The 16,460-nt window shown below is 45.1% G+C and overlaps 2 protein-coding genes across 2 annotated transcripts in view; one reads left to right on the forward strand and one right to left on the reverse strand.

Moving 5' to 3' along the window:
- Nucleotides 1-16,460, forward strand: part of LOC310670668 (uncharacterized protein) — an 81,473-nt gene that overhangs the window by 46,196 nt on the left and 18,817 nt on the right. The gene's annotated exons all lie outside the window — the stretch shown is intronic.
- LOC310670564 (uncharacterized protein) lies at nt 2,761-12,528 on the reverse strand. The gene is made up of 6 exons (XM_083426106.1): nt 12,468-12,528; nt 11,695-11,826; nt 10,418-10,510; nt 5,706-8,494; nt 4,444-5,414; nt 2,761-3,806 (listed from the first exon to the last, which is right to left on the reverse strand). Exons 2-4 carry the CDS (start codon nt 11,792-11,794, stop codon nt 7,110-7,112), a joined length of 1,578 nt encoding a protein of 525 aa, XP_083282232.1. The 5' UTR covers nt 11,795-11,826; nt 12,468-12,528; the 3' UTR covers nt 2,761-3,806; nt 4,444-5,414; nt 5,706-7,109.

Genomic DNA, 16,460 nt, shown 5'->3' on the forward strand with positions numbered 1-16,460 from the left:
AGGGGGAAGAAACCACCGAAAAAGTAAAAAATATATACAATTGACTTGCAGGCAAAGAAGGCAGAGAGTTTTAAAGCTCTCTTTGCACAGGGCAGAGAGCTTTAAAAACTAGTGTGTGGGGTGGGGGGCAGGACGGGGGTCTAAGAGCCATCCGGCTGCTGGTTCCAGAAGGCAAGGATGGTCCGATGGATTCATTCCCAGGGGTTTGTCCTGACCATATGTGATTTCGACTTTACACACCTATCACCGAAATGTAACCCCTGCAAAAGTTGTGTGTCGAACTGTGCACCCTATACAAGAGTTTATTGTCACAAATCTCAGCACCCTTAAGCAGCAAAACAAGCTCCCAGAAATCTTAGGGGGGTTCATGGGGCTTTGGATATGTGGTGTGAATGTGGCCTAACAGATTTGTGCTTTTTTTGTGTGTGTGTGGCATCCCTGGGCCTCCAAACACACGTTGGAAATAGGCACACATTGATCAAAATGGTGCAGCATAAAATCACAGGTGCAGTCAGCTCTCTATCCTTCCACGTTTCGCCGCTCGCGTATGCGCAGGCGCTCAAAATGATGTCACGCGCATGCGCAGAAGCAGCGAAAAGATAAAAACTCAATTATATAAAATACATTTTGGGGGTTTGAATCAATAGTCAAATAGTGGATCTTATTCTAATTGCCCCAGCTAAAAACCTTGCAACCTTTGATGTCACCTGCTCATCTTGGTCTCCTGAGAGAAAAAACACTGTGACAGGGGCTGGGTGGCCCGGAATGGACAATAAAATAGGGGTGATAACCTCACTCTTTAAATCTTTATAAAGAGTGCAAACCAGAAGGACATGCGCCACTGATTCGGTACTGCCATCTCCACAGGGACATAACTGCTTCTCGTGTGGAATTTGTTGGAATCGTCCCTCAAGTACAACCGAAGGCAGTATATTCAATTTTGTGAGAGTAAATGCACGTCTATATTTTATAATTGCTAAGTTATGCAGACAGGGTGCAGGAGAGTCAAAATGGGCATATCTCTGCTGCTGATGTCTTTCCTACTGCGACCTTGGGCAGTAGGAATGTTGTCCCAATGTTGTCCTTCCAGTGTGGTTCAGGGCGGACCTGAAGTCACAAGATTAAGTCCTCCTCAACTCAGCTCCCCCCTCCATCCCACTTCCAAGTAAACAACAGGCCTTTCCTTTCCGTTGATTGGAAGAATCAACTTTCAAACATTCACCATTTTCTTCCTTTGGCTTAGAAGAGAAGGGTTTTTCTCTCCAAGCATTCGGGCACCACTGCTTTTCATGTGCCCTTGTGAAATTCCTCTCGCCTCCATGGTAGCATTTTCCTGTTTAGCCAATGTCCTTCCTCTTAAAAATAGGTTGTATGTCAACACCTTCTTAAACCCCCCTCTTTTTTGGGTGGTGGTGGGGTTAAGCTCTAGTTTCCCAACAACATCGGTCAAAACAACAAGGTTCTCCCCACCTTGACTCCTTTCAAACCACACACAGCTTTAAATCTTCTTTTAAATGTCAAAGTACACAGTACATCGAACCATCCACACTTGTAACTCTACAAACCTTGTGTTTGGAGAGGTTTGCCAAATCATAAACTTAGGGACTTCCAGTAACATGCAGCTGGATAGTGCAAAGTTCTAGTGTCCACATCTCCTCCAGTGAACAGCATTACTTAATGCCAATTAAAATCCAATAATAAGGAGAACCTCCACTTTTAATGGTGGTCCGAGGGGGTTGCATCATGGCAAAGGTGATGACCCAACTCCTCCATCTGCCCCCATGCTGATCTACACGGGAGCGAGCCGATGAGGTGCCCTTCGGTCAGCCTGCTCCCTCGTACCCCAGGAGGTTTCCAGGAATGCTTAAACCTTTTCGCTCCCTACCCCTTCATTTGTGCCTCCCTCCAATTTTGAGAGAGCTGTCGCCATAGTGCAAGACCAGAACCGGAAACTGCAGGTCAAAGAATAATACAAATGTAGGGTTGGAAGGGACCACAAGAATCATCTAGTCCAGGGGTAAAGATAAAGGGACTCCTGACCGTTAAGTCTAGTCACAGATGACTCTGGGGTTGCGGCGCTCATCTCACTTTACTGGCCAAGGGAGCCAGCGTACAGCTTCCAGGTCATGTGGCCAGCATGATTAAGCCGCTTCTGGCAAACCAGAGCAGTGCATGGAAATGCCATTTACCTTCCCACCAGAGCAGTATCTATTTATCTACTTGCACTTTGATGTGTTTTCGAACTTCTAGGTTGACAGGAGCAGGGACTGAGCAACGGCAGCTCACTCCATCGCAGGGATTCGAACCGCCGACCTTCTGATAGGAAAGCCCTAGGTTCTGTGAATTAGACCACAGCGCCACCCGCGTTCCAGTCCAGGGGTAGTCCACATTTTTATACCTACTGCCCTCTAATGCATCTTTCTTAATGGTACAATTTCCTTACCGCCCACCAGGACTTGATGGAAGGAGGATTCAGCTTGTGCCGTAGAACCCCCTACCGCCTAATTAGAATCCTGAAATGCCCATTAGTGGGTGTAGGGACCAGGTCGACAATCCCTGATTTAGTCCAACCCCCTGCAATGCAGGAAAAACAACCCGGCCACTGCTGAAAAACCTAAAAAAATGAAGGAGAGTTCACCTCTTCCAAGGTAGCTCATCTCACTGGCAGTCAGAAAGTTCTTCCTAAAGTTTAGGTTTAGATGTATTTTTACTCCTTACATAAAATACAGATGCAGGAAGAGTTGGAAGGCCAGGAAGTAATTGTAATCTCTGTATTTACGTGGATTTAAATGAATGAAGTGAAAGAAGCTCAATTACATAACTGGAAAAAAATATTACAAAAAGACAATAACGATAAAGAGTACAAATTAAGAAGGGGGGGAAGGAAAAGAAAACTTACACTATCTATTGTTATTATTAAGACAAAGATAAAGAATATGACATAAATTTGAGGTTGCAATTTCATGTTACAATAAAAAAAATCTCATTATCAATAAACCCAACCTCCCATTTATTCCTTAGTTCTTTCTACGTAACTTTACTGCCATACCAAAATACTATTTTTTATATTATTTTTACACAGTTTTGTTGTTATTTAGTCATGTTCGACTCTTGGTGACCCCCTGGACCAGAGCATGCCAGTCACTTCTGTCTTCCACTGCCTCCCGCAGTTTGGTCAAACTCATGCTGGTAGCTTCGAGAACACTGTCCAACCATCACGTCCTCTATCATCCCCTTCTCCTTGTGCCCTCCATCTTTCCCAACATCAGGGTCTTTTCCAGGGAGTCTTCTCTTCTCATGAGTTGGCCAAAGTACTGCAGCCTCAGCTTCACGATCTGTCCTTCCAGTGAGCACTCAGGGCTGATTTCCTTAAGAATGGATACGTTTGATCTTCTTGCAGTCCATGGGACTCTCAAGAGTCTCCTCCAGCACCATAATTCAAAAACATCAATTCTTCAGCAATCAGCCTTTTTTATGGTCCAAGCTCTCACTTCCATACATCACTACTGGGAAAACCATAGCTTTAACTATATGGACCTTTGTTGGCAAGGTGATGTCTCTACTTTTTAAGATGCTGTCTAGTTTTGCCATCGCTTTTCTCCCAAGAAGCAGGCATCTTTTAATTTCGTGGCTGCTGTCACCATCTGCAGTGATCATGGAGCCCAAGAAGGTGAAATCTCTCACTGCCTCCATTTCTTCCCCTTCTATTTGCCAGGAGGTGATGGAACCAGTGGCCATGATCTTCGTTTTTTTGATGTTGAGCTTCAGACCATATTTTGCGCTCTCCTATTTCACCGCGGGCTCTCCTATTTCAGCGCGGGTGGCGCTGTGAGTCAAAGCCTCAGTGCCTAGGGCTTGCCGATCGAAAGGTCGGCGGTTCGAATCCCCGCGGCGGGGTGCGCTCCCGCTGTTCGGTCCCAGCGCCTGCCAACCTAGCAGTTCGAAAGCACTCCCGGGTGCAAGTAGAAAAATAGGGACCATTTACTAGCGGGAAGGTAAACGGCGTTTCCGTGTGCGGCTCTGGCTCGCCAGAGCAGCGATGTCACGCTGGCCACGTGACCCGGAAGTGTCTTCGGACAGCACTGGCCCTTGGCCTCTTTGAGTGAGATGGGCGCACAACCCTAGAGTCTGTCAAGACTGGCCCGTACGGGCAGGGGTACCTTTACCTTTTTACCTTATTTCACCCTCATTAAGAGAAGAAGAAGAAGAAGAGGAGTTTGGATTTGATATCCCGCCTTTCACTCCCTTTAAGGAGTCTCAAAGCGGCTAACATTCTCCTTTCCCTTCCTCCCCCACAACAAACACTCTGTGGGGTGAGTGGGGCTGAGAGACTTCAAAGAAGTGTGACTGGCCCAAGGTCACCCAGCAGCTGCATGTGGAAGAGTGGAGACGCGAACCCGGTTCCCCAGATTAGGAGTCCACCGCTCTTAACCACTACACCACACTGGCTCTTAAAAGGTTCTTTCATTCCTCCTCACTTTCTGCCATCAAGGTTGTGTCATCTGCATATCTGAGGTTGTTGATATTTCTTCCGGCAATCTTAATTCCGGCTTAGGATTCATCCAGCCCAGCCTTTTACATGATGAATTCTGCATACAAATTAAATAAGCAGGGAGACAATATACAGCCTTGTCGTACTCGTTTCCCAATTTCGAACCAATCAGTTGTTCCATATCCAGTTCTAACTGTAGATTCTTGTCCCACATAGAGATTTCTCAGGAGACAGATGAGGTGATCAGGCACTCCCATTTCTTTAAGAACTTGCCATAGTTTGCTGTGGTCGACACAGTCAAAGGCTTTTGCATAGTCAATGAAGCAAAAGTAGATGTCTTTCTGGAACTCTCTAGCTTTCTCCATAATCTAACGCATGTTTGCAATTTGGTCTCTGGTTCCTCTGCCCCTTCGAAATCCAGCTTGCACTTCTGGGAGGTCTCGGTCCACATGCTGCTTGTGCCTTCCTTGTAGAATTTTAAGCATAACCTTGCTAGCGTGTGAAATGAGTGCAATTGTGCGGTAGTTGGAGCATTCTTTGGCACTGCCCTTCTTTGGGATTGGGATGTAGACTGATCTTCTCCAATCCTCTGGCCACTGCTGAGTTTTCCAAACTTGCTGGCATCTTGAGCGTAGCATCTTAACAGCATCATCTTTTAAAATTTTAAATAGTTCAGCTGGAATATCATCACTTCCACTGGCCTTGTTATTAGCAGTGCTTTCTAAGGCCCATTTGACTTCACTCTCCAGGATGTCTGGCTCAAGGTCACACTACTTGGGGTGTACAAGGCACCCATATCTTTCTGTGTATACATATCCTCTGTGTATTCTTGCCACCTCTTCTTGATGTCTTCTGCTTCTGTTAGGTCTTTACCACTTTTGTCCTTTATTATTACACAGTGTAGTAATATTTCACCCGGCAGCTAGCCCAGTACACAGTCGACAGCCCCCCGTGACAGCAGGTGTATGATTTCTCCCATGTGAATTCTTGTATGAATTCCATTAAGTTTCACAACAGCGGAGCTCCAATTATTATTATTATTATTATTATTATTATTATTTTAATTTTTATTACATTTCCCATGCTTATTACATAACTGGAAAAATATTACAAAAAGACAATACCGATAGAGAGTACAAATTAAGAAAGGGGGGGGGGGGAGGAAAAGAAAACTTACACTATCTATTGTTATTATTAAGATAAAGAATAATACATAAATTTGAGATTGCAATTTCATGTTACAATAAAAAAAAATCTCATTATCATTAAATATATATCATTAAGATATATTCTAAAGGCCTCCCATTTTGATACAAATTCAGCTCTCGGTTTATTTTTTCCTGATAAGCTATCTAATTCAGCATATTCAGTCAATTTTTGAACCCACTCCTGTCTGCAAGGAATTATGTCGCTTTTCCAGCTTGATGGCTAGAAGGACTCTCGCTGCCACTGTTGCATACAAAAAAATACCTTTAATTTTTTTTTGAATATCTGAGTCAGTGATCCCCAACAGATGTGCTTCTGGCTTTCTATTACAGTGGTACCTCGGGTTACAGACGCTTCAGGTTACAGACTGCGCTAACTGAGAAATAGTTCCTCGGGTTAAGAACTTTGCTTCAGGATGAGAACAGAAATCACACGGTAGCAGCGGGAGGCCCCGTTAGCTTAAGTGGTACCTCAGGTTAAGAACGGTTTCAGGTTAAGAACGGACCTCCAGAACAAATTAAGTTCTTAACCCGAGGTAACACTGTAAAGGAAAGTCTTAACATTTTTTCTAATTCTGAATGGATTTCCTCCCAAAACTTTATTTTACTACATTGCCACCATATATGATACAGTGAGCCTGATTGATCTCCACAACAGTAACTTTTGGCTCCTTTGTACATTTTGGCTAATTTCCATGGAGTTAAATACCACCGGTGCTGCATTTTAAAAAAGTTTTCCCTTATGGCATAGCATGTGGTAAATTTCCAATTATTCTTCCACAGATTTTCCCATTGGGACAATGTTATAACATACCCAAAGTCGTGAGACCACTTTATCATGGCTTATGTAACTTCTTCCTCCTCGACTTCCCAGTCAAGGAGACGATAAGCTTTAGAGAGAGTTTTACTTTTTGTGTGTATTACGTTGGATATAAATCTTGAGGTTCTTGGTGAACTATTTTTTTCTACTTTAAATTTTTGAATAATTGATAATATTGGAACCAATCTGTCATAATATCTCTTAATTCCTCGAAACTTTTAACTTTCAGTTGGTTATCTTCTTTTAAAATTATTTTATAAGTAGGCCAATTTCACAACATATTTTTTTTTCTTCACCACTGTGGCCTCTGCTTGGAGAGGCCCACCACGGGATTTTAGGCTCCAACCGATCTTTGTATTTCTCCCAAACTTTAAGAAGTGATCTCCTTACAATATGATTTGAGAAATCTCTGTGTATTTTTGCCTTTCCATAAATTCAATAAGCGTGCTAACCCCAACGGTTCTTATGAGTTGTGAAATCTGACCAAATCTTCTCCCACATTCCAAGTATATATATGGTTTATCCCATGTGAGTTCTTTTATGAGAAGTAAGCTTAAATCCCTGTGCAAATCTCTGTCCACACTCCAAACATTTATATGGTTTCTCCCGTGTGAATTCTTTTATGAGAAGTAAGGCCAGATCCATGTGCAAATCTCTTTCCGCACTCCAAACATTTATATGGTTTCTCCCCTGTGTGAACTTTTTGATGAGATCTAAGGCTTGAGCTTTGAGTGAAGCTCTTTCCACACTCAAAACATGCATACGGTTTTTCAACTCTGTGAATTTTTTGATGTATATGAAGGCTTGTACCCTGGCTGAAGCTCTTTCCACACTCAAAGCACTTATATGGCTTCTCTCCTGTATGGATTCTGCGATGGCAAACAAGGTATGTGCAGTTACTAAAGCTCTTTCCACATGTCTCACATTTATATGGTTTTTCCCCTGTATGGATTCGCTCATGCACAGTAAGGTGTGAACTCTGACTGAAGCTCTTCCCACACTCAAAGCATTTATACGGCTTCTCACCAGTGTGAGTTCTCTTATGAGAACTAAGGTGTGAACTCTGGCTGAAGGTCTTTCCACATTCCAAGCATTTATATGGTTTCTCTCCTGTGTGGGTTCTCTTATGTGAAGTAAGGCTAGATTCATGGGCAAAGCTCCTTCCGCACTCTGAACATTTATAAGATTTCTCCCCAGTGTGAATTCTTTGATGCGATGTAAGGCTTGAATTGTGAGCGAAGCTCATTCCGCACTCCAAACATTTATATGGCTTCACTCCTGTGTGGATTTTTTGATGAACAAGAAGACCTTGGCTTTGACTGAAGGTCTTGCCACAGTCAAAACAGGTATACGGTTTCTCCCCTGTATGAATTTTTTGATGAGATACAAGGCCTGAGCTCCAAGTGAAGCTTTTTCCACACTCAAAACAGGTATACGGTTTCTCCCCTGTGTGAAGTTTTTGATGTTCTGTAAGGTTTCTCCTGCGACTGAAGCTCTTTCCACACTCAAAGCACCTATGTGGTTTTTCCCTGCTGTGGACTTTGTGATGTTTTTGAAGGTATGAATGGCGATTGAAACTCTTTCCACATTCTAGGCATCCATATGATTCCTGTCCTGCGTGAATTCTTTCATGCGATTTTAGGCCTGAGCTGTTACTGAAGTTCTTTCCACACAGCAAGCATTTACATGGTTTCTCTGTGTGGATTCTGCAGTGTGAGTTGAAGCTAGATTTACTTTGGAATGTTTTGCCACATAAAGGTCTCTCAATTGTGATCTTCCCTTTTTGATGTTTTTTCTGGACTCGGATTCGATGGCCGTTATCAGTCTGTGTAAGAAGACTTTTATTCCTCCCAATCTCGTCTTGGTTTTTCTCTTGTGGTCTTGTTTCTTGTTGATCTTGAAAGGTCTTTCCTTTGACTTCATTCTTGGTTCTTTCTGATGAGACCTGAGAACAATGACTGCCGTGTTCATCACCTGCTAAGGGAAGATGACAATTAAAAATGTAATCCAAATCGCAAGTAGTCTTTGCTCACGGACAGATGCGTCTCTCCCATTTTGCCAAGGTCGGGAGGTACGCGTTCGTCAGCGGCGCTAGAAGGGGGAGCTAAGGCTAAGCTGACCCCGAAGCCTTGGATTCCAGGGTGATTTGGCGTTGCTGCAGCACGAAGAAGAAGACCCCCAGACCATTTTCAAGCTCTTAAAAGCTGAGCAAGAAGGGGAGAACTTCTTTGGTGCTAGTTCCTGCAACCCTCCGCTGACGAGAAGCCCGAGCCCGTGGGTATGTCTGTGGCTACACTTCTAACAAACTGAAGCAAACCTAAACGATTAGCCTATTTTACTTACTGAACTTGCTAATTTACGATTAAAACAAAGCGTTTGAACCTAAAACAAAGTGTTTGAACCTAAATGGCTTTTCGCAACTGACCAAGATTTACTTACAAGCTATATCAGACTGTTTTTTTTTAAAAAAAGACGTCTATTCCATTAATACCTAAGACGTTTTAGCCATCTTTTCCTGCTGTAGTTATGAACAAAAAGAATACCTGTGGCTTCATTATTGTTGCGACAGAAATAATCCAAGAAGTCATGAAGAAGAAAAAAAGGGGGGAGGGGGAAAGACCTTTCCCAAGTGGTGAAAATATAAAGAGGTTTCCAAACTCTTCAGTACAAAATTAACTGTTGTTCACAAGGTAGTTTTCAACTGTCTGTTTACGCTGGCAAAAGGAATATAAGATCCAGAGACTCTCAGAGAATGGTGGTAAATGAGCAGGTGATTGTTTACAAAGTTATAAAACTGTCACAAGACTGATAAGCATCGCCTCCCCTCTCCCCATTTCTGGGGGTTTCTGTTTGTCTTTGGTTGTGGACTGCTACGGACACTCAACGGAGTATAAATCAATTTAAAACCGGCTAAGAGTACTTCTGCTGACTCACGCGCTCCGACATTTTCTTAGACCGACATTTCCTGGTTTGAGGAACGGAAATGAATTGCATAAGACTGACATAGACGGACATAGATTGAGAAGGGGGTTGAAAATCGCAGAGAGGGAGCGACTCAAGCAGCAACATCAGCTGGTGAATAAAAATTCTGCACTCTTTTGAAAAAGACGTTCCTCTAATAAGACTTATAAGAGCAATTACAGGGATTTTTGCAAGATCTGCAACTAGTGAAGACCCCAAAGTGCTGCATCATAATCTGCTGAAAGAGACAAGGTTTCATGAGGTTTCATCAGGTGACCTGCACTGACAGAAACTCTCAGGTGCCAAGAAACAATCAGCGGTGCACTTTCGGGATCCTGATACATATCCTTTGCAGTCACATCCTGGCCCCTGCACGCCCCACCTCTGATATGTAGGGCAGCAGAACACGGTTTGAGGAAAATGGCTTCGTGGGCTAGAGAGGGACTGCTGCCACGACCCACAAGTTTCTCACTGATGACCTGGCAGCTTGGCTGCTGCAAACTGGGGGGAAATCTGTCTCCATACTGAGATGAAGCCTATTCAGTCCCTCATCTGGCAATTGCTGCAGCTGTACCAGTGAGTGTCAGAAGATTCAGGACCCAACACAACATTATACTCTGAAAAAGAATTTCCTTCACACCACAATTCATGGGCATAGCCAAGGAGGGGTGGGGGGCAGCCCCCCAGATCAGGTAAAACATTAGAAATACTTAACTAACTGGCCAATCATGCCAGTTCTGCCCCCCATTAAAAAGGCCTGCCCCCCCCACCAAAAATCTTGCCCCCATGCCACCACTGAAAAACATTCCTTTCCTTTTCTACCTTTCATCTCTCACAGCCCAGAACTCTGGCCCTGCAGCCTTCCTCGTTTTCTCACCAGGGGGGTTTCCTCACCCACAACATCTCCCCAGGTCCCCATCTCCATTCCCTGAGACTCACCAGATCTCTCTGAGGGTCCTGGGAGAGAACAGTCAGAGGTGGTGGGAGACAGCCTGACCAGGTCAACCGTCCATCTTCCCCCTTCCATCCTCGCTAGGTCTGCAGGAGAATAATAATAATAATAATAATAATAATAATAATAATTTTTGTATCCTGCCTTCTCCGGCTGAGGCAGGGTCCAGAGTGGCTAGCATCATAAAAACAACACAATATGCATAAAAACAGACATCGATTAATTAAAATACATCTTAAAATTAATTCAGACAAGTTAAAATCTAAGCAGTTGGCAATTATCAGGTTGGAAGTGAGAGTGGTTACCGTATTTTTCGCTCTATAGGACGCACTTTTTCCCCTCCAAAAATTAAGGGGAAATGTGTGTGCGTACTATAGAGCGAATGCAGGCTGCAAACCAATAATAAGAACAACAACAACAACATGTTTACAGTTTACAGTTATACCCAAATTAAAATAACCACCAGCCCCAACTAAACAATTAACCAACACCAACCCAACGAAAACAAAATAGAGGAACCAACATCAGAACCTTTTAAAGCATTTTAGCCTGTTGCCCCAACCCAAGAGATGTTCCAGCAATGTCCCAGTGGCCTCCCAGGAGCCTCTTTGGCTGTTCAAGGTGAGCCTGGGCTCCACCCCCTTGGCCAGGTGGAATGGGCCTTGCACCCAGGCCTCATGGCATGGGGGGCACAGTAGTGACCTGAAAGTGGTTCCCATTGAACGCAGTGGTTTTTATATCTATATAGGGCTCCTCTGCCTATTCCTCCTCTTCTGGCAACATATTGGTGCATGCTCCAGGGGAGAGACTTTGGAGAAGACCTCTTCCCTGCCTTCCTCCAAGTCAAGACCTTCTTGCATTGTATGTTCTCCTGTCTTTTCTGCTTGCTTGAGGGAGGGTTTTCCTCCAGCCCCCACCCATCCATTTCTCCTTCTCCACCCCAACCCCCTGAAACTCAGCCAACCTCTCCCAGCCTCAGAGGTGGGGAGCCCCAGCTCAGGTCCTTCCTAGGACCACAAATCCAGCTTCTTTGGAACTATTTTGCAGGACTCAGAAGTTTAAACAAGCTGCAGGTTTTTGGGGGTGAGGGAGAAGCAAAGGCGGCCTCAGAGCCCCTCCAGGGATTTTCCTGCCGGAGGGGAAGCCTCCCAATATATCAGGGGCCCACCCACAGTTTCCACAGTAAAATCTCCCCCCTTTATCTTATTCCTTGCTTCCACTCTCCATCCCCCCAAGTCCCTGTCTCCACTTCCTAGGAACTCACGAGATGTCTCTGAGGGTCCTGGGAGGCAACGCTCAGCGGTTGTTTGGAGGGAGGGAGGAGACAGCCTGACCAGGTCAACCGTCCATCTTCCTCCTTCCATCCTCGCTTGAAGAGCTCAGAAGCTGCAGGTTCCTGGGAGGGAGGAAGAAGCAAAGGCAGCCTCAGAGGCCCTGCAGGGATTCTCCTGCCCAAGACATTTTCCTGGTGAATGTGAAGCCATGCCTGAAAAGTGGAGTCATGCCTGAAAGAGGATCTTCTTCCCACCCCCATTAAAAACATTCCTTTCCTTTCCTGGCTTCCTTTTCACTCTGCCAACTTTGCTGCAGCAGTTGCTGGTGATGAGAAACGAATGCCATTTTATGGCCAGTGGTTCTCCTCTTCCCACCCTTAAAGTCTTCCCTCCTCCATCTCTCCCAACACCTTGGTTCCTTCCTAGGGCTGGTCTGCTATACAGAGAGACTGCGCCCTCCTTGGGGGGGCTTTCCTCCTGAACCCCCCTTTCCTTTTGGGAGGGGCGTTTCCTAGCCCACCCTAAAACTGCCTCTTCCCCGCCTGCTCTCCTCCTGGGGGGCCCCTGCACCCCTTAAAGCCTTTTGCACTCATTGCAGCTCTTGGGGGCTGAATTGGGGGTGCAACCCCACGCATGCGCCCTCCCACCGCTGCCCCTTTGCAAAACTGCTTTGCCCTGGAGGGCTTCTCTCCTGCTAAGGAGCTGCTCTGACACGGGAGGCCCCCCCCCAAAAAAAACCCCCACATCTCCCTCTTTTTCCTACCTTGCAAAAGGCACAGTCTTCCCCGCTGCAGAATCTCCTCCCTCGCAGCTGTTCAAATGTGACAAAAGGAGGAGGAAGTGACGCTTTCCCTCTCCTCCCCCAGGAAGTCCTCGTGTCATAATATAATCGCTGCTTTTAACCCTTAAAGAACCAGCGTCTCTCCCACCCCCCACCCAAACTGCGTGGTGCTGGAGACATTGCGGATTCCTCCTCTGTGGGGGTCCCACAAAGCGCCCCCCTCCCTTGCAGGGCCCGCTCTCCTTTTCTTCCTGCATTTTCAGGGCGGTGGGATTTGCATTCTGCAGGGGGTCCGCTCCAAGGTTCATCTGAGACAGCTGTGGCATAGTGGTTAGAGTGCCCCTCTTGATATGAAGGTGGGACATTTCATAGCCCTATTATGTTACAGCAGAATGCAAAAGAATTCTTTCTCATCCCTGAGAAAGAAAAATAAGCATCCCAGATCTCCTAAGGCTATTTTCTGCAATTTCAAAACCATGGTGCCGGAAAAAACCATGTCGAAGCCATACCCACCTCACAAGAATACTGAGAAGATATAAAAGGTGGGAAGGGCACAGAAAAACCCTACAAGGATGTGCAGTTTCACAGATTTTGCTCACAGCTTAGACCACCTCACAGGGTGGTGGTTGTTGCAAAGGTAAGAGGCGAGAAGAGAAGCCAGCAAGAAGCGGCTGGTGCAAATGTTTCATTTCAGCTTCACAGACCCTGCAGAGACACAAAACCGGTGCGAAGCTCACCCTGCTCCATCACAATCGCTTAACTGCAAAATTGCACAGTCCTGATATTTTACAGGGGGAAGAAAACACCGAAAAAGTAAAAAATATATACAATTGGCTTGCAGGCAAAGAAGGCAGAGAGTTTTAAAGCTCTCTTTGCACAGGGCAGAGAGCTTTAAAAACTAGTGTGTGGGGTGGGGGGCAGGACGGGGGTCTAAGAGCCATCCGGCTGCTGGTTCCAGAAGGCAAGGATGGTCCGATGGATTCATTCCCAGGGGTTTGTCCTGACCATATGTGATTTCGACTTTACACACTATCACCGAAATGTAACCCCTGCAAAAGTTGTGTGTCGAACTGTGCACCCTATACAATAGTTTATTGTCACCCTTAACCAGCAAAACAAGCTCCCAGAAATCTTAGGGGGGTTCATGGGTCTTTGGATATGTGGAGTGAATGCGGCCTAACAGATTTGTGCTTTTTTTTTTGTGTGTGGCATCCCTGGGCCTCCAAACACACGTTGGAAATAGGCACACATTGATCAAAATGGTGCAGCATAAAATCACAGGGGCAGTCAGCTCTCTATCCTTCCACGTTTCGCCGCTCGCGTATGCGCAGGCGCTCAAAATGATGTCACGCGCATGCGCAGAAGCAGCGAAAAGATAAAAACTCAATTATATAAAATACATTTTGGGGGTTTGAATCAATAGTCAGATAGTGTATCTTATTCTAATTGCCCCAGCTGAAAACCTTGCAACCTTTGATGTCACCTGCTCATCTTGGTCTCCTGAGAGAAAAAACACTGTGACAGGGGCTGGGTGACCCGGAATGGACAATAAAATAGGGGTGATAACCTCACTCTTCAAATCTTTATAAAGAGTGCAAACCAGAAGGACATGCGCCACTGATTCGGTACTGCCATCTCCACAGGGACATAACTGCTTCTCGTGTGGAATTTGTTGGAATCGTCCCTCAAGTACAACCGAAGGCAGTATATTCAATTTTGTGAGAGTAAATGCACGTCTATATTTTATAATTGCTAAGTTATGCAGACAGGGTGCAGGAGAGTCAAAATGGGCATATCTCTGCTGCTGATGTCTTTCCTACTGCGACCTTGGGCAGTAGGAATGTTGTCCCAATGTTGTCCTTCCAGTGTGGCTCAGGGCGGACCTGAAGTCACAAGATTAAGTCCCGTCCTCCTCAACTCAGCTCCCCCCTCCATCCCACTTCCAAGTAAACAACAGGCCTTTCCTTTCCGTTGATTGGAAGAATCAACTTTCAAACATTCACCATTTTCTTCCTTTGGCTTAGAAGAGAAGGGTTTTTCTCTCCAAGCATTCGGGCACCACTGCTTTTCATGTGCCCTTGTGAAATTCCTCTCGCCTCCATGGTAGCATTTTCCTGTTTAGCCAATGTCCTTCCTCTTAAAAATAGGTTGTATGTCAACACCTTCTTAAACCCCCCTCTTTTTTGGGTGGTGGTGGGGTTAAGCTCTAGTTTCCCAACAACATCGGTCAAAACAACAAGGTTCTCCCCACCTTGACTCCTTTCAAACCACACACAGCTTTAAATCTTCTTTTAAATGTCAAAGTACACAGTACATCGAACCATCCACACTTGTAACTCTACAAACCTTGTGTTTGGAGAGGTTTGCCAAATCATAAACTTAGGGACTTCCAGTAACATGCAGCTGGATAGTGCAAAGTTCTAGTGTCCACATCTCCTCCAGTGAACAGCATTACTTAATGCCAATTAAAATCCAATAATAAGGAGAACCTCCACTTTTAATGGTGGTCCGAGGGGGTTGCATCATGGCAAAGGTGATGACCCAACTCCTCCATCTGCCCCCATGCTGATCTACACGGGAGCGAGCCGATGAGGTGCCCTTCGGTCAGCCTGCTCCCTTGTACCCCAGGAGGTTTCCAGGAATGCTTAAACCTTTTCGCTCCCTACCCCTTCATTTGTGCCTCCCTCCAATTTTGAGAGAGCTGTCGCCATAGTGCAAGACCAGAACCGGAAACTGCAGGTCAAAGAATAATACAAATGTAGGGTTGGAAGGGACCACAAGAATCATCTAGTCCAGGGGTAAAGATAAAGGGACTCCTGACCGTTAAGTCTAGTCACAGATGACTCTGGGGTTGCGGCGCTCATCTCACTTTACTGGCCAAGGGAGCCAGCGTACAGCTTCCAGGTCATGTGGCCAGCATGATTAAGCCGCTTCTGGCAAACCAGAGCAGTGCATGGAAATGCCATTTACCTTCCCACCAGAGCAGTATCTATTTATCTACTTGCACTTTGATGTGTTTTCGAACTTCTAGGTTGACAGGAGCAGGGACTGAGCAACGGCAGCTCACTCCATCGCAGGGATTCGAACCGCCGACCTTCTGATAGGAAAGCCCTAGGTTCTGTGAATTAGACCACAGCGCCACCCGCGTTCCAGTCCAGGGGTAGTCCACATTTTTATACCTACTGCCCTCTAATGCATCTTTCTTAATGGTACAATTTCCTTACCGCCCACCAGGACTTGATGGAAGGAGGATTCAGCTTGTGCCGTAGAACCCCCTACCGCCTAATTAGAATCCTGAAATGCCCATTAGTGGGTGTAGGGACCAGGTCGACAATCCCTGATTTAGTCCAACCCCCTGCAATGCAGGAAAAACAACCCGGCCACTGCTGAAAAACCTAAAAAAATGAAGGAGAGTTCACCTCTTCCAAGGTAGCTCATCTCACTGGCAGTCAGAAAGTTCTTCCTAAAGTTTAGGTTTAGATGTATTTTTACTCCTTACATAAAATACAGATGCAGGAAGAGTTGGAAGGCCAGGAAGTAATTGTAATCTCTGTATTTACGTGGATTTAAATGAATGAAGTGAAAGAAGCTCAATTACATAACTGGAAAAAAATATTACAAAAAGACAATAACGATAAAGAGTACAAATTAAGAAGGGGGGGAAGGAAAAGAAAACTTACACTATCTATTGTTATTATTAAGACAAAGATAAAGAATATGACATAAATTTGAGGTTGCAATTTCATGTTACAATAAAAAAAATCTCATTATCAATAAACCCAACCTCCCATTTATTCCTTAGTTCTTTCTACGTAACTTTACTGCCATACCAAAATACTATTTTTTATATTATTTTTACACAGTTTTGTTGTTATTTAGTCATGTTCGACTCTTGGTGACCCCCTGGACCAGAGCATGCCAGTCACTTCTGTCTTCCACTGCCTCCCGCAGTTTGGTCAAACTCATGCTGGTAGC

Source organism: Podarcis tiliguerta, assembly GCF_965153285.1.
Source record: "Podarcis tiliguerta genome assembly, chromosome: 2".
In the NCBI taxonomy this organism is placed as follows: domain Eukaryota; kingdom Metazoa; phylum Chordata; class Lepidosauria; order Squamata; family Lacertidae; genus Podarcis; species Podarcis tiliguerta.